The 26847-nt window shown below is 40.2% G+C and overlaps 1 protein-coding gene across 3 annotated transcripts in view; it reads right to left on the bottom strand.

The window, feature by feature from the left end:
- The window catches only part of DCAF5 (DDB1 and CUL4 associated factor 5), a 93733-nt gene that overhangs the window by 52650 nt on the left and 14236 nt on the right, over window positions 1–26847 (bottom strand). For 2 of the 3 annotated variants that reach the window (XM_065872207.1, XM_065872209.1), the window contains exons 2-5: window positions 15879–16022; window positions 13527–13563; window positions 12507–12646; window positions 10609–10738 (exon numbers count right to left, since the gene is read on the bottom strand). In XM_065872207.1, the coding sequence (XP_065728279.1) occupies window positions 10609–10738; window positions 12507–12646; window positions 13527–13563; window positions 15879–16022 (451 nt within the window). The remainder of the gene's footprint in view (window positions 1–10608; window positions 10739–12506; window positions 12647–13526; window positions 13564–15878; window positions 16023–26847) is intronic. The other variant, XM_065872208.1, reaches the window with a different exon arrangement.

The raw sequence follows: 26847 nt of genomic DNA, 5'->3' as shown, positions 1-26847 counted from the left end.
TTAGCAATGTTCTTGGAAAGTCTTCTATACGTGGGCAAATTCATGGATAAATGAAGCCAAGATTATTAAAGAGTGTATGAAGACATCCCCATCTAAAATACGTGACTCACACCAGATAAAATACAAGGGGTCAAACCTAAGGTCACAAAATAAAAAGTTCAAACTATGAAGAATTCACTGAAGGAATCAAATCACGATAGATACCCTTGAAGAAGCCACAAGTTCTTCATTAAATTTAATTTCCAAATATTACTCAGCCATAAAATGGAACGAAACTGAGTTACTTGCAGTGAGGTGGATGGACCTAGAGTCTGTCATACAGAGTGAAGTAAGTCAGAAACAGAAAAACAAATACCATATGCTAAATGCATATATATGGAATCAAGAAAAACGGTACTGATGAACCTAGTGGTAGGGCAGGAATAAAGATGCAGACGTTGAGAATAGACTTGAGGGGGATGGGGAGGCTTGGACGTAGTGAGAAAGTAGCACTGACATATATACACTGTCAAATGTAAAACAGATAGCTAGAGGGAAGCTGCTGCATAGCACAGGGAGATCAGCCCAGTGCTCTGTGACCACCTAGAGGGGTGAGATAGGGAAGGTGGGAGGGAGACGCAAGAGGGAGGGGATATGGGGATATATGTATACATATAGTTGATTCACTTTGTTATACAGCAGGAACGAACAAAACATTGTAAAGCAATTATACTTTAATAAAGATGTATAGGGACTTCCCTTGTGGCACAGTGGATAAGAATCTGCCTGCCAATGCAGGGGACACGGGTTCGAGCCCTGGTCCAGGAAAGATCCCACATGCCACAGAGCAACTAAGCCTGTGTGCCACAACTACTGAGCCTGCACTCTAGAGCCCACAAGCCACAAGTACTGAAGCCCACATGCCTAGAGCCTGTGCTCCACAACAAGAGAAGCCACCGCAATGAGACGCCCGCACACCACAACGAAGAGTAGCTCATGCTCGCCGCAACTAGGGAAAGCCTGTGCGCAGCAATGAAGACCCAATGCAGCCAAAAATAAATAAATAAATAAAATTTAAAAAATAAAGATGTATAAAAAATTAATTTCCAAGATGTTTGTTTGTAAATTGTATCATCTAATCCTTGTATTAATCCTGTAGGTGGACAGTGAAGGTAACATTATTCTCATCTCAAAGTGGAGGAGACCTAGGTCCTGAATGCTTATGTGACTTGGCTTTAACCATACAACAAATAAGCAGCAGAAATAGGGCCAACAAGTTGTTTTCTGCTTCTTGGTTCAACAAGATTTCACAGAATACACTCTGGAGATGGATTATTCCACCCAGCAAAAAAAAAAATAGCATCATATAACAATGCATCAGGGCCAGAAGGATTCATCTAAGTAATTCACTTCATACCCTTCCCTGTAGTTCAGTAACTCATATATTCAGGCATGCCTTTACTGAATAAACATTTATTGAATACCTGCTAACTATTCTAGACAATATGCTAGGCACATGAATTTAAAGATGAAATAAGATGAAAGGACACTTTCAAGAACTAATCAGGGACAAGAAAACCAACAGTTTCCTTCTGTAACATGAATAGTGTTCTAAGAAGGGGAATATGTGCTGTGAGAGACATAGGAAGAATATCTACCCTCCACTGGGTACACAGGAGGGGGAGCAGTCACAAAAGACTTCCTAGAAGAAAAATCTAAGCTGACTCTTAACAGAGAGAGTCAGAGAGTTGACTCAAATTCTTAACTGGCAAAAGAAATGAGATAAATCTGGATACGTTAGTATAGATAAATCCCCAACATACGCTGATGGGTGAAATAGTCAAGTTGTAGAATAACTGCAGAGTGGTACATCATTTGTGTGAAAAGCATACATGCATATAGAAACAAAAATCATATATTTTCTATGGGTACATGTATAAGCATATAAAAGCAAAGAAAAAGTTCTGGAAGCATATACTACAAACTCCTAACACTCATTACCCCCAGAGGAGGGGGCAGGGGACCAGGACTGGAAGAGGTAGTCAGAAGGAACTTTAGCCTTACTGACAGTTTTAAAAGGAGAATGTTATTATGTGGTACTTGCATTTACCTTTTTATTTTGAAATAATTATAGATTCAGAGGAATTTGCAAATAAATTTTCTTGTAAAAAGAATTTGCAAAGAATAAAAATCATATGGTCATCTCAACAGAGATGCAGAAAAAGCTTTTGACAAAATTCAACATCCATTTATGATAAAAACTCTCCAGAAAGTGGGCATAGAGGAAACATATCTCAACACAAAAATACAATAAAGCCCCAGCTAACATCATACTCAACAGTGAAAAGCTGAAAGTGTTTCCTCTAAGATCAGGGACAAGACAAGGATGCCCACTCTTGCCAATTTTATTCAACATAGTTTTGAAGTCCTAGCCACAGCAATCAGAGAAGAAAAAGAAATAAAAGGAACCCAAATTGGAAAGGAAAAAGTAAAACAGTCACTGTTTGCTGATGACGTGATACTATAAATAGAAAATCAACAAGGTTCTTTGAACCCTTTACCCAGACTCTCCCAATGTTACCACCTTGCATAACTACAGTATGATGTCAAAACAAGGAAATTTACATTGGTACAATCTATAGAGCTTACTCAGATTCTGTCAGTTATACATGCACTCATTTGTGTGTGTGTGTGTAGCTCTGTGCAATTCTATCACTTGTATAACTTCATGTAACCACAATACTTATCTGTACCATCACCACAAGACTTCCTTGTGCCACCCTTTTATAGTCACATCCACCCCCTCTACCTCTAACCCTAACACCTGGCAATGACTAATTTGTTCTCCACCTCTATAATTATATTCTCCCATGAATGTTATATAAATGGAATCATGCAGTATGTATCCTTTTGAGATTGGCTTTTTCATGTAGCATAATTCACTTACGGTTTATCCAAATTGTTGCATGTATCAATAGTTCACTGTTTTTTATTGCTGAGTAGTATTCTATGGTATAAATGTACTACAGTTTTTTCTGTTTTTAAACTATTCACCCATTGAAAAACATATGGGTAGCTTCCCGCTTTTGGCTATTATGAATAAAGCAGCTATGAACGTTCATGTTCAAGTTTCTGTATGAAAGTAAGTTTTCCTCTCTCTTGGATAAATGCCCGGATGCGCAGGCTCAGTGGCCACGGCTCACGGGCCCAGCCGCTCTGCGGCATGTGGGATCTTCCTGGACCAGGGCACGAACCCATGTCCCCTGCATCGGCAGGTGGACTCTCAACCACTGCGCCACCAGGGAAGCCCAAGTTTTCACTTTAAAATAGTTAATTTTATGTTATGTAAATTTTATCTCAATTTTTAGAAAAGAACATCTTTCAGAGATACATACTAAAGTATTTATAGAGGAAATGATATAATGCTACATGGAAATGGATCCAAAATAACTGGGAAGGGAGGTCACAGAGGAAGAATAAATGAAATAAGATTGTCAATGGGTTAATTGAAGCTGGGTGCTAGGTATAATGGAGTTTATTTTACAATTCTACATATATATATGTGTATGTGAATTTCTTAATATAAAAAGCTTTTTAAAAAGAAGAAAAAGTCAAGATTTGATTTTAAAATAAAGTGTATTTGATTTAGGAATTTGATATCACCTCCTCCTGAATAACAAGAGTTGGGGAGAATTAAAGGGAGGATATGAACTGGAACATGCTTCCACAACTCCCATCCGTTCACCAGGCATTCCCCAGATGCTCTGGTCTGAAGCTAAGTCTCTTTCTATAAAAAGGCACACTGGTGAGAATGAATGGACACAGGGAAGCTCTGGCCTAAAGCCCAAAGACCCTGGGTCCAAATGAACACAGCAGCAAATTCAACAGACCTCTGAATAATCACAGCTTCCACCTTGAAGGATAAGCAAAGTTGTCAGATCACCTGGGGTGTGTATTAAAAAATGGCAGATTCACAGGTTCTGCCCCAGATCAACAGTTCAATCTTTGGGTCTGTGCTTTAGGAAGCGGCACGTTAACAACCTCCCCAGGTGATTCTGATGCCCTCTAAAGTTTGAGAATCACTGGGTTAGGATACTGGGGCCCTGGTATCTTCTAGTGGCCAAAGCTGATTCTAGAGCTCCACCTTGTGGCCCAAAAGCCAGAAAGCAATTTTGCCAGAATCCTTGACTTCCATACATCACTAGTTGACAGGTGTCCAAAGCCCCAGAAGAACCCTTACAACCTCCTCTAAGGATTTATTCCCTACAGATGACATTTTGATCCATGCCATTACACTCAGGGAGTTAATGGAAACATTACAGAAAGCTAGCTTTGAGAATACATACTATTTGGGGATGATGTAACACTGTACTCATTCAATATTTACTAAGGGTCCAGAACATTCTAAGCACTGTGCTAGCTGATAGAGATTAAAAATAAATAAAACATGGCTCTGTCCTTAAAAATCCACAGAAAAACATGAGAATTAATAGTACAGATTAGGACAAGTGCTTCCTTCCTGAGAAGTAATTCCTGAGCACTGGAAGGAAATAACAGGCATAATACTGGTCTGTCTGGAGATAAAACAGTCACAGGAAAGATAATCAATGATGGCAAAAGCGGTGACTGAGACATGCAACATGAATGCCACAGGCCGTAAGCATTATACTTTACAGAGGCTCTAGGTAGAGCGATCCCTTCTGCTAGAAGTGAGGGCAAGCTTCATTCATTCAGCATGTACTCTGTGCCAAAACTGGGCTAGATGCTGGGGACACAGCGAGTAAAGTAAGCTTTAAGAGTATGTAACAGGGAGACATAGCAAGGACGTCTGCACTGATGGGCTTTCATTTGATCTTGGACCTTGAGGGGTAACTAGGATTTGAATAGGAAAAGAAAAATCAAGAAAAAAGGAGAAATTCTCTTCTATGTGTGTTTGTATGCAGAGGAGGAGTTACAAGGGGAGAAGGGACACTGGTACCCGCGAAGGGGTTGACTGCTTGCATAACGAGTTTTTGTTTCATCCAGTAAACTAGGTCATACATTCATTCCCAAAAAAACATTTTCTTGGAGCATCCTGCATAATTGGTTCAGGGGATATGGCCATGAAGAAAGATAAAAGGCAGCCACTAAAGCTCCTGGGTAGGGGAATGGCAGAAGTGATGTTTAAGGACATGTGCTATGTGCCAGAAGCAAGAGGCAGGTTAAGAAGCCAGTGTAGTCAACACCTTATGGAAACAGTGATATGGACCTGAAATAGGGCAGGGGCTTTAAGAACTGAAAATAGTGGCTAGGCACTAACACAGAGCAAGGCTGGTCATGGCAGAGGGAGGCAGAAACTGAAGAGTCAAACGGGACTCTAGGATTTTAGCCACGATGAGTACAAGAGTGATGGTGACATTAATAAAAATACAGAACTTAAAGATATACAGTCTTAGGGGAAAAAAACAAGCTTTTATTACAGGCTTCAATAGATGGGACATTTGCCTGAGTATTGGATATATACATATAAATAGTAAAGATGGGTGAGTGGGAGAGGAGAGAGAGAAAGCAGAGTATAAATGCCTTTTCGGGCCTTTGAAGTTGAACACTTGGGCTCTATTTTCCCATAATAGTATGAGTAGCCCTCAAATGCAATGTGGCAGAGATTGCCTAGCTGTTCAGAAGGCAAGGAGTTACACTTAACTTGGTCTCTACAGAAGTAAGATTGGTACAGGCCGAGAGAACATTTAGGCCCCAAAGCCAGGTGAGTTCCTAAAAGCAATTCCTTTCTGAGAGCAGGAATTTGCACTCATTACCCATGATCAAGTGTGTCATTTACACAATACGTAAAAGCACCAGCTTATAAGGTAAGTCTTTACAGGAATTCCTGGCTTGCCCTAGTTTTATTATTGAGTGGGAAAGAACCACTCTCTTTATTACCCTTGTCAAAGCAAGACATTGTTACCTGTCACAGAACTAACGGTTCCTGACAAAAACTGACAAACTAAAGATACGAGAAGGGAGAGAGGTGGTGAGTGAACAGACAGCTAAAACAGGCAATGAAAACGGTGAGACAAGGAGAGTAACAGCAGGGAAAACTTCACTCTTCCTGAACACTTTGGGTGTTCAAGGAGTTCAGTTTTGAAAACTGTTCAGAGGCCACTGCAATAGTCCAAGCAAGACATCATAACTGGGATGTTGGCAGTGATAAAGGAGAGGATGGTTGTGAAAAGACATCGGCAGAAATAATCTAAATGAAATAAACCAAACCTCGCCCAAACTTGCAATGTATACTTGTATATGTGAAGTTTTCTCTTATCCAGTTACTTATACTCAAGTTCCCCAGCTATGCCCCCCTCATTTCCACTAAAATCCCCAAAGCAGACCCTCAAGCTCCAATGACTACATGAGCAGGGAAGTAACATAAATGAGAGAAGCACACCCGGATTAAGACATCAAGGAGTGGTGGAACCTGTAACACATCCCAAAGGTTTAAAGAGGAACCCATGATTCAACTTCGGCTGACTGTTGCCATGTGAGAATAAAGATCCAATGATATCAGATCTTTTGAATTTTTCAAGAGATGTTAGAAAACTGTGATTTTTTTCTGTGTAATTTTCTAAACACTATTACATCATGTAGGCCAAGCAAAATATCTCCGTGGGTTGAATATGACCTATGGGCAACTAGTTTACAACCTCTGTTCTAAAGCTTTACAAAAGAAAAATTAAGAGCATGTGCGGGTTTCCAGGGTTAGGAGAGCGAGAAACATGGGAAGTCAGCATGAAGACTGGGGCTGGGCCAGAAGACAGTGAAAAGGGAGGCAGAAAGTCTAAAGGCCTCAGACTCTAAAGTTGGATAGGCCTGTATTAAAAAAATTTGAGAGGAATTCTGACAAAGTTTTATTTCAAGGAGGTATAGATGCAAGAAAACTAGAACATACAGGGGAGGATATAATACACATATATGCATGTTATTTCACCTCTCTGTACCTTGACTTCCTTATCATTAAAATAGGAATAATAGAATCTATTTCATAAGGGTGTCATAGGATTAAATAAGGAATTATTCATATAACTGTCATTATCCCCAGCATGTAATGCTTAATAAATGTTAGCTATTATTTATTATTATGAGGCACTGAGAGGTGAAGTAACATGCTCAAGATCACATGGCTATTAAGGTATACTACCTGGCTCTGTACCCAGGATGTACTTCAGATCCTACACTCTAAACCACCAAGCTCTTCTGCCTCCCTTTACAATCCGTACAATAGGAAGTCAGATCAGATGATAACTGAAGTCCCTTCTAGAGCTGACACTTTATTCTACCAGCCAGCCCTCTAGTCAGCTTATTTCAGGGCAGTAGTAGGACAAACATGAACCCGTTCACACTCCTATAGGCTACCTGCTGAAGTGGAGAGACACAGCTTAGGCTTGGGGTAGGGCAGGGAAACCGTTCCAGCATGGAACCACCCATAAGGTAAGGTAGGAAGGGAAAGATATTCAATGTGAGCCCCCCTTATTGTTCCACAGAGATATATTTGTTTCTAGGGAGCCAGTGGGCCACTTGAAAAGGCCCAGAATTCACACATGTGCCCAAGCTACTACAAGCTGGAAGTTACTTAGAAGCCTGCTAAGGAACCACAACAGGCTCCAAATCAAGAATCTTTAGAACACTGAGTGACTCATCCTCTTGGGGTTCAAAGGTCTCTATGAGAACCTGGTAAAAGCTCTCCTTGTCCCTAGAAAAAAATGCCACGTGTGCTCACTCAGATACACAAGCACACATGATTTTACCTGCAATTACAAGGGGTTCACAAATTCCCTAAAATCTTTCCCTAGACTTTAAGTATCCCTGAAATAGATCATCTCTCCTGTTCCAGGCTTGTCCTCCCAGGCAATTCAGAATTGTCCCAAGATCTGGGTTGGGGTTTCTAGGCAGCTGTGTTTAGGAGACAAATCATCCATTGCAACTCAGCATAATTAATCCTGCATGGAAAAGACAAAGGGCCGTCTCCTTCTCCCCATACCAACTTGCACTGAGAAAATTCAAACAGAAAAGATCTGCAGTTTAATCCCCAAACACTAGTGGATGTGAAAAACAGGACCTCAAGAATATTTCATACCCTTTTTCTGCCTCATAACCAAAAAACCTTAGAAAAGTTGAAAGAAACAGGTAAAAACATCCTAGTCTCCACAGCACTGTGCTCCTCCTTTCATTCTAAAAAAGGAATCAGTCAAGATTGCCAATTAGCTTTACTAGATGACTTTTCTCCCACATGGGCTTTGAAAACTATAGGTTACCAAAGAAACCACATAACCTCACCCATAAATGAAGAAGTAATCAAAACAAGAAGATATTTTTCCCCCATAAGACCTGCAACAGTTTAAGTGTTCATGACGGTCTGGAGATGCATGTAGTCTCATGCACAGTTGGTAGGTTTGTAAATCAGTGCAGCCTTTTGTGGTCGTGGGAAGATTTGACAATTTTAATAAAAAATGTAAAAACATACACTCTTTGTTTGATGCAGCAATTACCTAGATATTTTTGCAAAGGTAGGCCAAGATAGACATGTGATCAGGGTCAGTGAAGCATAGTTTATAATGGCCCAAACAGGAAACAAGAAGTCTGGATGCTGGGTACATCACATGAATGGAATACCATGTAGCCATTAACAGAATGTGCTAGATTTGCAAGTGCTTACATGAAAAAAGCTCCAAGACATATTATTAATTGGAAAAAGAAGCTGAGCACAGTGGTATTATTATGTGGTTCCTTTAGTCTAAATTCTTTTAAGGATATATATTCCTTATGTGAGTTACACACATTAAGTTATGTTCTGGACAGATACATAAGAAACTGTTTACTGTAGTTACTTTTGGAGATAGTGACTAGAGACCAGGAAAGAGAAGTACTGTATTGATGGAAAACATTTAAAAAACATACAAGCAACAGAGATAATCTTGAGATGGGATTTTCTTTTTCTATCTTTTTTTTCTATTCATTACACTTTTCTGGATATAGACCTTAAATCTAATAAATGTTACTATAAAAGTAAAGCAGAAATCTCAGAATTTTTTTAAAAAGAAAGAAGCCATGTTTAGTGAGGAGACAAGTAAAAAGGGGAGGAGGGCCCCAATATAATGCACAGTAAGAAGCTGGTAGGGGAAAATCAGGAGAAGCATTAACGTTCAACCCCCCTCTTCTCTCAAGACACTGCTAACATCATGAACTGCTCAAGCTTTCCACTGGGGATGAATAGCTCAGAGCTCACTCCAGTTGCCAGCTATTCATTCTCAGATGGGAGATAGCAGGTTGGGAGAAAGCTGGCATCTTTAGTCCAAATTCTGCCTTTTGTGATAAGGACAAGGCAGAACAGTTGTTCCTGAAGAGCCCAAAGTGGCAGAGGAGGCTTGGGCCGAACACAGGAGACTGTCTTCCTGGCAGAGAACAAGCCTCCCTCAGCACACAGCGTAAATGCACAACAGGGGTCCTGCTACTACACGCATTTCAGCCACATGGAAAAGGAAGAGCCAGGTGCATAGGCAACAGAGAGCAGGAGAAACCTCTGCTGCCCTATGGAGCCTCAGGGAGCCCTGCTCAACACCAGGGATCCCCTTCTGGGCTACACAGATCTGCCATAGATCCAACCTCACCAGACTGCCCCATGGAGAGAATTAGCTAGAATTAAAAATCACCAAGGAAGGTAATCCTCTGTACTCAATTGCCCCTTTCATCCGAGGCCCATGAAATAAGTCATAGCCTCGCTTACTTTCCATGATACTCTTCTGCAATAGTACCTTAAAGTGGGAAGTTAACTCCATGTAGAATTTTCAGAGGAGCTAGCAATGCATGCAAATCTTTCATAAAGCAAGGTTCGGCTTCATGCACAGATGCCATAAAAGGTCATCTCTCCCCCATGGGATTTAAGGAACATGAAAGAGGCTCCTACTTGCCCCATCCACATATTTCTCTTAATGATGTCTGAAATTCCCCCATTAGTGATTTGGATCATCAGCTCAGAATTGTCCTAAGTGTACTCTTTAATAATGCAAACAGAAGGGGAACACATTAGGTCCCTAACACTGTAGTGCAGTGGCTCTTAACCTTTACTGTTGCAGTCACTGGTCCTTTTGTGAAACTGAAAAAAACTAATCTCCCTTCTCAGAAAAACATACTTAGATGAATACACAATATAATTTCCATGCAGTTTGGGGGTTCACAGTCTTCCTGAAGCTCATATTCCCTTCAGCCCGGGGTTAAGAATCCCCAGTTCAGGGGCAATGCATTTAACAAATCACCATCACTCCTCCAGAAGACCTCCCATACATTTGGGGAACCCTGGACCTAAAGATAGAAGGTAGTGCTGAAGAGAGCTCTGCCATTGCAAAGTTTGCCTAGAACTGATCCTGTCTAGAGTCCAGATTACAATTTATGATTCCTCCTTAGCAAGGAGTGTGGATGTCTCACCCTGCCTGCCCCATGGAAATAGGGTCCCCCTGGCTTCAGAGACACTGGGATATGTTAGGAGATGTCCAGCTGAGATCAACTGCCAACCAGGTTCTCAAGACTGTTGCTGACTGATGACATTACCTGAGAGTTGAGTCAGGGGAAACTTTTAACAACTTCTGAATAAAGGGGGCTCACCTCTGAGGTTTTCGAATATCCCAGAGTCCCACTCCTTCCTTTGAATTGGCTGTGGCCAATAACCTGGGCTCCACAGGGTTGAACATGACACTGTGAAAGGCTGATGGGTAGTTGGCCAGGCAGAAGGGCTCTGTGAAGAGAGAAATTCTGATCAGTCCACTTCAGGCACTGCTGGGCCTGTGGCAGGCAGACAAGCAGGAATGTGAAAACAAGAGGAGCACAGCCGTTAACAATCACCCCAGTGGGCTGGAATCCAGTGTAGGACATCATTCCAGTAGCCACGCTTGTTCACAAGGTCCCAAGTCCTGGCACACACCCTTCTGCACCAGAAAGTCTGCAAACAGCAACTTAAACACATATACACAAATTTTAAACTATAATGCCGATAAATAAACATAGTACCTATTCAGATCCTGTAACAAAACAGAAATGGTCACTGTAAATGGGAAGTTAAGCTGTTTTACAGTAAGTAAAACTGAATTCCTCATGAGCTAAAAAAATTCACAATCAATTACTGGTAGGATTATACCTTAATCCAAATTTACTAGCTTTAGAAATTGAAAGTTTTAAAACTACACAAAGATTTAATGAAGACAAAATAAAACAATAGTGCAGTTTTTCCTTCTGGTAATATTGCTCCCTAAATTGAAAAGAAAATAGCCTCAGTCTAGAATTTTAAGATTTCATTTCATCTAGTACTTGAACTTCTCTTGCATCCAGCCAGTTTCTAATCAACTTCACCTAGAAACCCTGCAGCCTCTTGCATATACTAGCTGGCTCCAGGTGAGGAAGGAATCACTTTGCTGCCTGGGGGGACATACTCCTATGGAAGTTGTTTAGAAGCAATAGACAGAAAGCACTCCTCAGTCTATGATTTCCATATGTGATACTTCACAGGCCTCTGGGCACAGGGAGTGCTCAATAATCTCAGCCACGAGGCAGTTCAGACAAAGGAGAACTCGTTCACGTACCAAGCAAACCACTTCACTCAACCATAGCTGCTGCTTTTGGCTACCAAACCTGCCAGACTCTGAGAACAAACTTCTCTCATAGCCTGTACCTCAATAATGAGCACAGACCAGCATGTTAAACGTTCAGAATACAGAAGAATAAAAAGACTCAGAGCCTGCCAGACAAGGTAGGCAAGATAGTAACTCTATGTACATAGGTATGGTCATGACAAAGCTGTACCAAGAGTGGGGCTGGGGGTGGCACTGAGGGTATGCTGGAGGAAAGAGCCTTTGAAGATAGAGTGACAGAAGTCTCTCTGCAGGAAATGAGCTGAAAAGATGCATTTCCTGAAGAACTTCAGAGAAATTCAACAAGACAAATTCTTCATTTTACATTTCAGAGACCCAAAGAACACATTTGGAAGAGGAACTCACCCAGACAATCCCCCTTAAACAGAGGGTATCTGCTATCATTTTAAGTTCCTACGCACAGTGAAGGTGAGGTTCTGTGGTTCTTTCAGCAAAATAACAACCCTGGATCTAGGATGTAACAAAGTGCACAACACGCCCATTCTCTGTAAGTAACCAAGAATATGTGCATGTCAGCACCATGCACAAAGCTGGCCCTTGGTGGCTACTCTCTACAAATGAGGCACCACATGTTCTGCTCCTTGGGGCTACTACACAGCAAGATACTGTGGTATTTACTCCAGGTGCAAAGGTCTGTGGAGATTCACAAGTGTTGGAGGAGGACTGGTAGAGGTGCCTCACTTCTGAGTACTCAGGGGTAAGGTGGGACCTCCAGAGACACATTTATGTCCCTATGTGAGTTTCCTCTCCCTTTATAGCACTTCTACCCAGGCTACTCAAGTCATAGACTGGATCTGCTATGAAACTGACATCAAACTCTTCAACACAATCCAATCACCTTTTGCACAGTGACCCTACCTCCATGGGGAGATTCCCGGATGTCCCAGATGAGAACCCGACCATCATCTGAGGAGCTGGCAAAAATGTTGTCATTCACTGGGCTCACTGACAAGCCATACACCGCATCTTCATGAGCAAACACATCTAAGGTCTCACTGCTGAGAGACAGAGAGCAGAGAGAGGCACACAGGCACACACATACACACAAAAGTAGTGCAGAGTTAAAGCCCTCTAGTTCCTAGAATGGAGTTCTCTTTCATTTCCAGGAGAAAGTCAACCTAGCTAAACCCAAAGGATATTGCATTTACTAAAAAGTAGGTATTCGACTTCCAGGTTAAAAAAAAAGTATTACTAAAGAGATAAGACTTCACGACAAGTTTGCTTTTTGCACTAAATAAGCATATTTAAAGGTGATTCAAGGGAATTCCCTGAAGGTCCAGTGGTTAGGACTCAGCGCTTTTCACTGCTGGAGCCCGGGTTCAATCCCTGTTCGGGGAACTAACATCCCCACCCCCAAAAAAGTGACTCAACTGATGAGTTTCATGTTTTCACTTACTACAGAATGCATCTGCTTGTGTACAGTCTTAGGGGTGGTGCTGGATTTCCAAAAAGCGAGGGAAAGCTTTAAAGCAGCCCTGATGCCAGCAGGGGTAGAAGAGGGATTCCTGGCAGTCTGGCATGGTGAGTAAAAGCATGGCTCCAAAGCCAGGCTGCCTACGTTCAGATCCTAACATCATTTGACTTTAAGTTACCTAATATCTCTATGCCTCCGTTTCCTAATTGAGATCATAATAGTATTGCCTCATAAAATTATTGAGGGTTAAATATTATGTTTCCTTCCCTTACAACCTCTCCCTTTAAATTTTTACCTGAAAACTATAATTTTATATCAACTTTGTAAATCTTTTTCAGCAAAGGACAGTTGAGTTCACGTTATTTTCTTCAAAAAACAAGAACTATTTCGGTCTAAAGAGATACCTGCCTTTCTTCATACGAAAGACAGAGTTAATTACCTTCACATACCAACAATCTATTTACCTTTCAACATCATGGAGGATAACTTGCTCATCATTTCCTGCAAGGGAAAAAGCAGACATTTGGTAATTCCTGCAAAGTGATCCTGTTCATATTACAATTCAGTATTTTAAAGATTTCAGGAAAAACAAAGGAACAAAGTCAATGTTAATATTTACAAATTAGGAGTGTTAATTAGAAAAAGGTTTATAAAAATAGTGAAGAAGGATAGGATATTCTTATAGAGAATTTGAAAAAGCATAATAGCATGTAGATATAACATAATAAGTTTCCAAAATGCATTATCCAGTGGATGATTAAAAAAACAAAAAACTGTGGCTATTCAGGAAAAGAATAAATGATCATGGGCAAATCAATCCATTCATCCAAGCTAGCTTTTTTTTTTTTAAACAAAACATTCATTAACTGTGAGACCTGGAAAAATATCTGTAACTTTTCTATGTCTCAGCAAAATAGGAATAACAATTGTATCTACTTCATAGAGTTATCGTGAAGACAAGAATATAAAAGCATTTGGAGTAGGACTAAGCCCCTAACAAACATTTGCTACTATTCATACCCTCATCATCTTTTATAGCATTAAAATCTAATGATAGTGTGATCCTAAATAATGGGAAAGATTTTATCCACAACTTTTTTCTCTTGCATTTCTCAAGGAATCTAAAAACACTGCATCCACGATATGTGTAGTCCTGCCTTCAAATGGTTTATATAGCCAAAAAATAAAAATCCCAAAATGAAGACAGTAAAAAAATTTCCCACTCTATGCTAAAAGCATAAGCAGTAGAGATGTGGCCAGGTCATCTTAAAGTCCTCACTGTAACTCTATGGTGGGTTCATACCAAGTAAATCAAACCCATACTAATGCCTTTTAGGTAACAGGCACAGAGTGAGGTGCTGAGGATACGAGAGGAATGAATAAGATTGAGGAATTCACAGTCCACCTGCACAAACAACTAATAGTGACAAGACGGGTTATCTTATTGTAGCAATATGCTCTACAATGGGAACACAGATAAAGGAGCAATTATGTCCTTTATGAGCAGGGTGAAAGTACATGGCACAAAGGGGGAATATTTTTATGGGGAAGGAGACACTTGAATAGAAACTCAAGTAACTCAAAACTCTTACCGATGGAAGACTTATGGGAATTGGTGGGGTCTGGACAATTAATCATGGCCTATGGAGGAACAGTATGGGCAAAAGGCACAGAGCACTTAAGATGACAAGTGATTTAGTGAATTAGAGCACAAGATGCAGGGGAGGAAGATGAGGCCAGATAGGCAGACTGGATTGAGGCTTTATCCTGTGGATGGACATGTAGGGTCAGAGGTCCACATGGTTGAAGAAAACTCGTATAAGCAATGAATAAGGAGAGTTAGATACCGGTAGCAGAAATCACAGCAGGACACTGCAGTAGTCCAGGCCAAAGATGAGGACCTGAATCAGAGCAGTCGGTATAGCAAGAGAGCAGAAACTAAAGGATGGATATGAGGCTTCCAAAATAGATCTGACAGTGTAGTTGGTGACATACAAGATGTGAAAATGAAAGAAAGGCAGGTCTGAAGCTGACTTTGAGATTTCTATTAGACTGAACCATATGAAACTGTCATTTTTGTAAGCTGAAAATGCTCCAATGTCAGCAGTTTCTTAAAAGTTAAACCTAACAACTTACATAATTAGTTGAATGGTGATAATAACCAAGAAAGGGAAACCAGGAAACAAGAGGAAATATTGTGCAGGGGAGAAGGACTAATAATCTTAGTTTTAGATCTGCTGGATTTAAATTACTTTTGGAAAACAAAGGTAGATATTCAGTGGGGAAATCTGCAGTGCAGAAGAGAGGTCAGGGCTAGAAATGTAGTGGTCAGAAAGGAGTGTGACTGATGGATGCCATCATCAAGAGGCTGGCTTGAGCAAAAGCCATTCCAATTATATCCCAACACAACGTTTTTTCAAACAGGAGCCATCCATGGGTCATAACACCAATTTGAGTCACAACCTTTAAAATCTTTAAAAACAAAACAGAATAGAATAGAAAAAAAAAAAAAATCAGAGTGTACCACACATACTAAGGTTAAGTACTCTTTCTAACATGTTTCTGTGTACCAGACTGCAATGTGAAAAGTTTTCTACCAAAAAAGAGAGAAAGAACAAGAGCAAAGGAGAGAAAGGACAGACAGACATTAGTTTAATACATGTGTCTAAACTGCTGTAATACAGAGAAGACAAGCTATGGGAAAACAGTAATTCCACAACTCAATGAGATAAAGGAAGGAAAATCAAGGAATAATTTTAGCACTCCTTTATCTGAAATCCCAGCCACAATTTCCCAAGGGGAAATCTCCTTCTCACCTCCAGAGAATACTTTGGTGTTCCCACTGTTGAAAGCCAGGCAAAAAATGTTGGAATGATGCTCTCCTTTCAGCTGTATGGGCTTAACTCTGGAGTGGATAGCTTGTTCCATGTGCCATAGTAGAACCCGGCGATCATCTCCTCCTTGAGAGGTGAGTAAGAATCTAGAGTTAAAAGAGCTGACATTTCAAGGCTGACATTTGGTTTTGCCAGCCTGAATCCCATACTTTCCAAAACTGCATCTCCCCAACTCTGTGAGATTCTGATGGGACACATAAACCCAGAACTCTACCCCCTTAACCATCAGTAGACACATGGCCTCTAAGCCACTCACTTTTCCCCAGAAATTACATCTTGAACACATACAGAGAAATTTCTGAATTTCCAGAGACCCAGTTGTTTAAATATTTCTTCATTTGCTACCTAAAATCCTTCCACTAATGTCCCCCCACCTTTTTTTTGTCTAACAGAACCTGAGTTGGTTTCTACTGCTTGCAATCAAAGAACTCGAAATATGCTAGTATTTATACCACAATAGTTTCCAAAGCACTCTCCTTGATGTGATCTCACTGACTATGGGACACCAGACAAATGACAACTGAGGAGGAACTGCCTGTCACAGTAGCAGGATTAAGACAGAACTTGGCTCTCATGAAGCTCAGTCCAGCTCTTTCCTCTGCATAATTCTCAATAGTCTGAGTTGAATGAGCAATATTATACTGCATGAGCCAGCTCCTGGAGAATGAGAAGATACATGCTCTACATATTATTTATATTTGCAAACGCATTATACACATCTGGAAGGATGAACAATGGGCTGTAAACAGTGGTTACTACTTCCAGGGAATAGGATTAAAAGAGAGGTAGAGGACAGATTAAGAGGGTTTCTACTTTTACTTTATAGATTTGGCACTGCTTGACTCTTTTTTATTTTATTTTAATTAATTAATTAATTAATTTATTTATGGCTGTGTTGGGTCTTCATTGCTGCACGCGGGCTTTCTCTAGTTGCGGCAAGCGGGGGCTACTCTTCGTTGCGGTGCACGGGCTTCTCATTGCAGTGGCTTCTCTCATTGTGGAGCGTGGGCTCTAGGCGTGTGGGCTTCAGTAGTTGTGGCACGCAGGCTCAGTAGTTGTGGCTCACGGGCTCTAGAGCACAGGCTCAGTAGTTGTGGCACACGAGCTTAGTTGATCCGCAGCATGTGGGATCTTCCCGGGCCAGGGATCAAGCCCGCGTCCCCTGCATTGGCAGGCAGATTCTCAACCACTGCGCCACCGGGGAAGCCCTGCTTGACTCTTTACAACAAACCTATATTATATTCCGAATAAAAATTTAACTTACAACAGGAGCAAACATGGGCAGCAAGCCATAGTAAGCTCTATACCTCTGCCTCCCCTCCTCCATTCAATATAATAGCCACAAATTATATCACATCCATAACAAGGGCATACCACGCAACCATTCAATCAGTAGATCTCGAAGAACTAACTCAGAAAGATGACCAAAGGTCTTTGTTAGGGGAAAAAATGAGGTGTAAAACAGTATGCATACCAACATCCATTTGTGTAAAACAAATTTTTAAAAAGCTCCAATACAGCAGGAACCTTGTCAGTTTTGTTCACTGCAGAATTCCTAGCACCTAAATGAATGTCCCAAAGAGTAGACATTGAATGAATATGCTTATGCTTGCATATCTATGCTTGTATTTGCAAATCTAGATGGCTACAAAAGAAGTTTTTAGTGGACACCACCTCTAGGCTAGAATTGTTTGGAGACTTTACATTGTGGTAAAATATGAATAGCAGAAAATGCACCATTTTAACCATTTATAAGCATACAATTCAGTGGCATTAAGTATATTTGCAGTGTTGTACAACATCACCATTACCCATCTCCAGAACTTTTACATCATCCCAAACTGAAACTCTGTACCCAATAAACAATAACTCTCCCCAGTGCTCAGTAACCACCATTCTACTTTCTGCCTCCATGAATTTGATTACTCTAGGTACTCCCATATAAGTGAAATCATACATTTGTCCTTTTGTGTCTGGCTTGTTCACTTAGCATAATGTCTTCAAGGTTCATCCATATTGTAGCACTTATCAGAATTTCATTCTTTGTAAGGCTGAGTAATATTTCATTACACACATACCGTTATTTTTTTTAGTCCATTCATCCATCTATGGACATTTAGGTTGTTTCCATCTTTTGGCTATTGTGAATAACGTTGCTAAGAGCATATGGATGTACAAATATCTGTTCAAGTCCCTACTTTCAGTTCCTTTGGGTATATACCATTGGAAAATTTTATGTTTTAATTTATACCTTCCTTTACTACTTGACATTTTGCCATAAACGTATTTCCTCTTTTAGTAGAAAAAAAAATCAGTAGAAAACATAGTAGCCAAATCATACTTATTCTCCCTCCCCTAGAAAGAAGTTGCCTTCATTGCTTGAGTTCCTTTGTTTCTTGAGATCCTTCTTCCTTCCATTGTCCGTCAAAATCAAGTCCTGTGTCCTCCTCCAAAGTATTTCACTGTCAACCCTTAAGGGAATGATCCCTTAAGTATGGCCCACAATGTTCTGTGTTTATGATCTGCCTAATTCAACTATGAGTTCTCTGGCCTGGGATGGTTTTCTAAATTCTATGTCTCTTATAAGTTAAGGTCATGAAAATAAGCTTTGAGTTTTTGTTGTTTTATTTTCATGAAAAATGGCATAAAGGGGTTTTCCTCCCTATTAACAGATTTAGACAGGCCATGGGCACTTTAGTTCTACAGTCTCTACTCTTACTGTTTTTCCCCAACACTTGAGGCCACAGGTCAGGGACTTGGCACTGTTTTTGTTACTTTATATCTTATATTTAGAGAAATATTTCTCTGTGCCCACGTCTCTATCAAAAGTGAAAAATTAAAAGATAAAGAGGCCCACATGTTTCTTCAACTTACTCATGTTTCTAATCTAATCTCCCTGAGTCTGAGTTTCATCAAATACAAAACTGGGATCATAACAGCTCTACTCGCATGGGTTTTATAGATTATAAAGCCAAGTACAAGAGAGTTAAGTAATCTGCCAAGGTCACAACAGTAAGTAAAGTGGTTGAGCCAAGATTCAAAAGCAAGCAGTTAAGACTCCCCACTCTCTTAACCACTACTCTGGGTTGCTTGCCTTATAGAATGAAAAATAAACCGTAACTGACAAAGCAAATTCAGCTGATGGACAACTGAAAGGATTCTCTGACTTGGTAGCACAACTCAAAAATGAGTAGGTAAGAATAAAACAAAGGACCACAGGAATAAAAACAGAAACCAACTTAAGTGGAGTAAACGGAAGGAGCAGGGACAGGGACCAGGAAAGGCTTTCCTGAAATTATAAAGATTCTAGCAATGCACAAAACCGATAATGGCTTATTATAAAGAACACACAAAGAATTCCTACAAATCAACTTTGAAAACAACTAGGAAAAGAGGCAAATATGACAACTCACAGAAGAGGAAAACCAAATGGCCGGTTGAGATTATAGAGGACCTCAACCTCTGTAGTAATCAGGGAAATTAAATTATAATTTAGATACCTTCTTATAAAATGGCACAAAGAAATGTACAAAAGAATGTTCACTGCCTCACTGTTCATAATAGCAAAAAAAAAAGGTAGATAACATAAATATCCATCAATATATAAACTGATAAAACCGAATGGAATACAAACATGAATGAAGTCTAAGCACAATGGAACACTATACAGCATTTAAAATGAGCTACAGATACGTGTACTGAAATGAATACATCTTGAAAACCTAGTATTAAGTAATAAAAACAAGTTTCAGAAGGATATGTAAAGGAAAACATCAAGTATATAGTTTTAAATATGCAAAACAATACCATATTATTTATGAACACACAAATAACAAAAGGGGACTTCAAATGTACCTGTAAAGTTTTATTTCCTTTAAAAAAAAACAATAGATTGGAAGAAAATTTAACAAACTGTCAACACTTTGTCAAATCTGATTGATACTTCTCTTCTTTATGTTTAAATATTTCATGACATTGTTACATCTATGAGATATAGTAACAGTACTGTGGTCATGTTAAAAAAGAAAAAAGTTCTTATCAGTTAGGGGTGCATTCTGAAGTGGGTGAAATGGCAAAAATCTGTAATTTCCTTTAAAATATTCCAGAAAATAAAAAGTAGGGGGATAGGTGATTAATGAAATGTTGATAATTGTTGTAGATGGGTACACTACATTTTTGTATATGCTTGCACATTTCCATAAAATAAATAAATATATATTTTTTTAATGTTCATGATAGAAAAAGAAAATAAGACTCTCCAGGATGTGCTGGGATACCCATAGCAAAGAAATATAACTGAGGGCACCTCTGTGTTTGCTCATTAAGACCTATGCAGGCAGTACAACCTCTCTTGAACTGCAGCAGCTTAAAAAAAAAAAAAAAAAAAAATTCAATAAAAAAGAAAACAGAATATCTATACCTATGCACTCAAAGTCATAACCATTCTCAGCCAAAGGATCTTCCCCTATCATCCAGACAGCATTATCTTTAATGCTCATTCTAGATTTAATTTTGCCAAATAAATTCTTTCTGATTTTAAAAGAATGGTTATTTGTAGAGTGCCTTGAGATCATTTAAAATGATGTGTCCTGGGGCTTCCCTGGTGGCGCAGTGGTTAAGAATCTGCCTGCTAATGCAGGGGACACAGGTTCGAGCCCTGGTCCGGGAAGATTCCCACATGCTGCAGAGAAACTAAGCCCGTGCGCCACAACTACTGAGCCTGTGCTCTAGAGCCCGCGAGCCACAACTACTGAGGCCTGCGTGCCACAACTACTGAAGCCCGTGCACCTAGAGCCCGTGCTCCACAACAAGAGAAGCCACCAAAATGAGAAGCCTGCGCACCACAACAAAGAGTAGCCCCTGCTCTCAGCAGCTAGAGAAAACCCGTGTGCAGCAGCGAAGACCCAATGCAGCCAAAAATTAAATAAATGAATAATTAATTAAAAATAAAATAAAATGATTTGTCCTTAGTACCTAAAATGATGATGACAGCCCAAGTCCACAGAAGATTGGAATCACTGAGGCAGAAATTATCGCTATGGCAGGGCCTGCTTCCTCTGCTTTGCCCTCAAGGTCAGTGTCAGAAGATGGAAGGTGCACGTGCCCCTCCCACCCCCATTTCCTTAGGCAAGGTATTAAGAGCCCTGTGTAAAGATGACACTTTTCAACCACGTGTTGGCAAAAAACACCAACGGTGCAAACTGAGGCATAATCTGAAATTGCTGGGCTGCTTTTAAGCCAGTAGAGAGAGCAGAACAGCTGTGCCCAAAACTCTGACCCCACAAAGCAAAGGAGGGCTGGTGAAGCAAGGATAAATCAGTTTAGAACATGAAAAAAGCTCTACAGTTCTGTCTCTGTGAGTCACCTGGTCAGTTCAAAAAACCAAAGATGTATTGTAGAGTCCCACAGAGAGAGACTGTCTGACCTGCAAACAGTCCAAGTGAAGAGTATGATCCTTTAAGCCAGCTCCGTGAGTCTGGCAGCGGTTGGGTGCTTGTGGGGTTGGCCTCTCAGACACTTCAGGGGGAGCACCAGGACCTCTTAGGAAGGCAAGACCTTTCTGCTTAGTGTCAGTGCCAGGCAAGGGACAAGGAGAGGCCAGGCCTTCTAAGCCTGGTTTCCTCACAAACCAATGCTTAGCTTCAACCCAGTTGAGAATCCCAAGAGAATACAGCTACTTATGCTGGTCATCTTGGGTTGATTTAATTCTGTATCAAACTCACCAATTCATGCTAAAATGTACTATAATCACATTGTGGCAGCAGCTCTGTAGTTACAGAAAGACTTTATATTTAAATATTACTCTTTTCCAGTGGCTTGTGAGCTATAAGCAGAAAGTCTGCAAGCTCTCACACCGTGCTGTTAACAGAAGAAATTATTTAACATTCTTCTTAAAATAAGAAAAGTCCAGAAAAGCTGAGGCACAGAAGGAAAGAATTTGCTTTGGGTTTCCTCAAAGTCAGCCAAGCACAGGACAGATCTGAGAGAGCTCTGAAAGTCGGGATCAAACGCTCCTGCAGCACAACACTGTTTGTAGAGCAAAAGACATTTACATGTCCAGCAAACTCAGTCTCATCAAATAGTGTTCAGTGAAAACAGCCAAACACAAAAGGACAAAAACTGTATGATTCCACTCATATGAAGCACCTAGAGTAGTCAAATCATAGAGACATAAAGTAGAAATGGTGGGGGCCAGGGGCTGGGGGAGGAACAATGGGGAGCTGTTGTTTAATGGGTACAGAGTTTCTGTTCTGCAAAATGAAAAAGTTCTGGAGATGGATGGTGGTGATGGTTGTACAACAATGTCAATGTACTTAATGCTACTAAACAGTACACTTAAAAATGGTTAAAATGAAAAAAAAAAGAAAAAAAAAAAACTTAAAGGGCTTCCCTGGTGGCGCAGTGGTTGGGGGTCCGCCTGCTGATGTGGGGGACACGGGTTCGCACCCCGGTCCGGGAAGATCCCACATGCCGTGGAGTGGCTGGGCCCGTGAGCCATGGCCGCTGAGCCTGCGCGTCTGGAGCCTGTGCTCTGCAATGGGAGAGGCCACAACAGTGAGAGGCCCGCATACCGGAAAAAAAAAAAAAAAAAAAAAAAAAGAAAGAAAGAAAGAAAAAAAAATGGTTAAAACGGTAAATTAAAAAAAAGGAGTTCCGTGGTGGCCTAGTGGTGAGGATTCAGGGCTATCACTGAGGTGGCCTGGGTTCAATCCCTGGTCGGGGAACTGAGATCACACAAGCTGTGTGGCAGGGCCAAAAAATAAAAAATAAAATAAAATGGTAAATTTTGTATTATGTATATTGTACTACAATTTTAAAAATGCAAAAAGTTTACTGTTCATATATATACTATGTATTATGCAGGCAAAAAAAAAAAAGCATGAGGCAGCTCTGTCTCTTCTGATATGGCATAATCACTATGATGCAGTGTTAGTGACTGTGTTAACTATTCAAAACATTTTCTTTTAAAAAATGACACAGTGGGATTAGATTCAGGGTTTAGGGTTCCATCTTTGTAGGCAGCAAAGGTGGTACAGGAAGTGCAAGCTTTTGAATAAAAGTGTCTGGATTCAAATCCTGGTTTCACCACCCATGTGTCCTAGGTGAGTTATTCTACTACTCTAGCTTCAATTTTATGACTGTAAAATGAAGAAAATGCCAACTATCTCCCAGGGTTGTTATGTGTTTGGGTGAGATAATAAATATAAAAGCACTTATTAGCCCAGTGTGTCATTTATTAGGTATATACACTCCTTAAAACATCCTAGTTTCTCTTAAGTATCCTCCATGAATTTGTCCCAATCTTCCAAACTCTTGTTTTAGGTGGCATTAGAGTATGAACAGCATGATGTATTTTAATAAAACAAAAGAATACACAGGGCTTCCCTGGTGGCGCCGTGGTTGAGAATCTGCCTGCCAATGCAGGGGACACGGGTTCGAGCCCTGGTCTGGGAGGATCCCACATGCCGTGGAGCGACTGGGCCCGTGAGCCACAATTACTGAGCCTGCACATCTGGAGCCTGTGCTCCGCAACAAGAGAGGCCGCGATAGTGAGAGGCCCGTGCACCGTGATGAAGAGTGGCCCGCACTTGCCACAACTAGAGAAAGCCCTCGCACAGAAACGAAGACCCAACACAGCCATAAATAAATAAAATTAAAAAAAAAAAAAAAAAAAAGAATACACAAATTTGTACATGGAAGGGCAAATGTAAAATGGTTAACAGAAGTTACTCTTGGGGATAGGAATTTTACTTAATGCCCTTTTATACTGCTGCAGTTTTGTTTATTTTTTTAACCTGCAAAGATTTAAAGGAAATCAAGCAGCCTGGCTTTCTTCTCAGCCTATTTATTCCTTCTTCTCCATGTGTGTAATCGCCACTCTGCAGAGCCAAACCTCTTTTTGTGACAACCATACCTCTCCCTGAGCTCTAAGAAGAAGCATGGAGATATAGAGGTGCAGCCTATGTGCCATACAGCCCAGCTACATCAGTGTATGAGAAATAAGTCTGTTTTGTTATTTCCCCAAAGTTGAAAATAATTAACTTTTGTATAAAAGTTTATTCACATATATCTTCACTTGCGAGATAAGGATTATATAACCCTTTTTCCAGATGAGGATCAGAGAGACAAAATGACTTGCTAACAATCTAAGAAGCTAGGCCTGGAGCCTAAAACCAAGGTGTATCCTTTCTACCAAAGTGCAAGAGGCCAGAACACTACTTACAATTCCAAGTGAGGATGTTTCACAGCTTTACGCAGGGAAGAAAAGCACCATCCATCCAGAACTTTTCATCTTCCCAAACTGAAATTCCATATCCATTAAATATCAGCTGTTCATTCCTGCCTCCCCCCTCCCCTGGCAACCACCATTCAACCTCTACAGACACCATTTCTGTCTCTATAAATTTGACTGAGACTCTAGGTACCTCATATGAATGGACTCATACAATATTTGTTCTTTTATGACTAGCTTATTTCATTTAGCATAATGTCTTCAAGGTCTATCCATGTTGCTGCATGTACCAGAATTTCATTCCTTTTTTGAAAAAAAAGACTGGATTTAAAAAAAAAAATTAATTTGTTTGGCTGCATAGGGTCTTAGTTGCAGCATGCGGGATCTTTGTTGTGGTGCATGGGCTTCTCTCTAGTTGTGGCGCGTGGGCTCTAGAGCGCGCTGCTTAGCTGCCCCGCAACATGTGGGATCTTAGTTCCTTGACCAGGGATCAAACCCACGTCCCTGCATTGGAAGGCAGATTCTTAAGCACTGGACCACCAGGGAAGTCCCGAATTTCATTCCTTTTTTAAGGCTGAATAATATTCTTTTGGATGTATATTCCACATTTTATCAATTAATCTGTTGACAGACATTTAGATTGCTCCCACTTTTTTGGCAATTGTGAGTAATGCTATTATGAACATGGCTGTACAGATACCTGTTCAAGTTCCTGCTTTCAATTCTTTTGGGTATACACCCAAAAATGAAATTCCTGGATCATATGGTAACATTCTATGTTTAATTTTCTGAGGAACTGCCATACTGTTTTCCACAGCAGCTGTATCGTTTTACATTCCCACCAGCAATGCACAGGGTTCCAATTTTCCACGTCTCATCAACACTTGTTATTTTCTGCTTTTGATTTTTTGGTTTTTTGATAATAGCTATCCTAATGGGTATGAAATATTTGTTGGCCATTTCTACCTTCAAATAATAGACTAAAATGATTCTCTTACTGAATATCTTGGAGCACATCATTCTACAAACAGTCTGTTATTTTTCTTTATGTATTGTTTTATACTTACCTACCCTGAAATTCAGTTACCACTCTTCTGCTCACTCATTCCACCCAAAGAGTTGCCTGCAGTTTATTTCCATTGGTTTGGCATTCCACTACTTGAAGGAACTAATGTCATATATAAATTGGGGCTATTTATATGCATTCTCTCCTCAAATCACTTACAAAAACATTAAGAGCACTAATCTCCATTTACCCAAGCATGCCAATTCTGCAATTAAACCTACTTTAGAGATGGATGTAGTGTGAGGCAGCACAGCATAGCATTCAAAACCACAGGCTTAGCTTTGCTCTACAGTAGAAACTAACACAACATTGTAAAGCAAGTATACTCCAATAAAAATTAATTTAAAATAAATTAATTAAAAAAAACATAGGTTCAACTGTCAGTGTTGCTACCCACTTACTAGCCATGTACCTTTAGACAGGTTACTTAACCACTCTAAATTGTACCCTCTCATCTGCAAAACTGAAAAAATAACTCTCTATTCTATAGTGTTATGTTAGGATCAATGATAGATCTGTGTGAAGGGCTTGGCCCACTGCCTGATACACAATACAAGCTAGATAAATGTTAGCTAATTATTATGCTATTTGAACTCCAACAATAGCTAACATCAGCTAAATTTACTCTGGGTCAGGGACTATCCTAAGGGTTTTACATGTAGTGGCTCTTCAAATCCTCTTAACAGCCCTATGAAGCAGATAGTGTTATCCTTATTATACAGATGAAACTACAGAAAAACTAAATAACCTGAAGGTGCACAGCTACCAAGAATGGAAGTTGAGATCTGAATCCAGGTAATCTGTCTCTAGAGACAATGCTCCTTACCACAATACAATCCAGCCTCTCAAGTACAACAGGGGCCAGGTAGCAAAGCAAATGAGTGAAACCTGCCAGATTAAATAGCAGACTAGAGGTTACACAACCCTTTTTAAAGGAAAGCCACTACTCAGCTCCAGCCAGTTACTGCCACAGCAGAGTGCAGGCTTAAGTCAGCCAGATCTTCCAATTTTTTAAGAGAAGATAGCAACCTGATTTTTGCAGGCTGAATGCAGGCCTCAGTGCAGGCTGCAATTAGCCCATGGATAAGTTAAAATGGGGTGATTTGCCCAAGGTCACAAAACTGGGGTCCAATGGTACTTCCTAAATCAGGAAATAAAAAAAAAAAAATCAAATGGCAAGTGCAGGCAGGTATGGAGAGATAAGGAGAGGTGGTATCACACAAGTTTGCTCTTCACTACAGAAGTAGCCACAGGAGTGATATTTCTGCTAATAAGCTGCTCTTACCTAGTACCTTTTTCCTAAAAACTGATTCTACTCATCTACCTATTATTTCATTTTTCCACATGTCCAATTAGGCAAGTAAGGCAGAAACATTATCCCCATTTTAAGGATGTGAAGGGTGAGGCACTGGTGTGCCTCGATGATGGAAGCCTTGACTCCTTGCTTGAATCACCTGACATTAAATGAGAAGCAGAAATTAAAGTAGCAGCAACACCCTAAAGAGACAGCTAGAACCCTAGGAAATAAAATAGTTTCTCTAAAATTAAATGATTAGTAGCAGTGGGGTTTAACAGAACTAGGGTTTTTAAAT

The sequence above is a fragment of the Phocoena phocoena genome, chromosome 2 (assembly GCF_963924675.1).
Source record: "Phocoena phocoena chromosome 2, mPhoPho1.1, whole genome shotgun sequence".
Lineage (NCBI taxonomy): Eukaryota > Metazoa > Chordata > Mammalia > Artiodactyla > Phocoenidae > Phocoena > Phocoena phocoena.
This window is presented reverse-complemented; position numbering and strand designations above follow the sequence as displayed.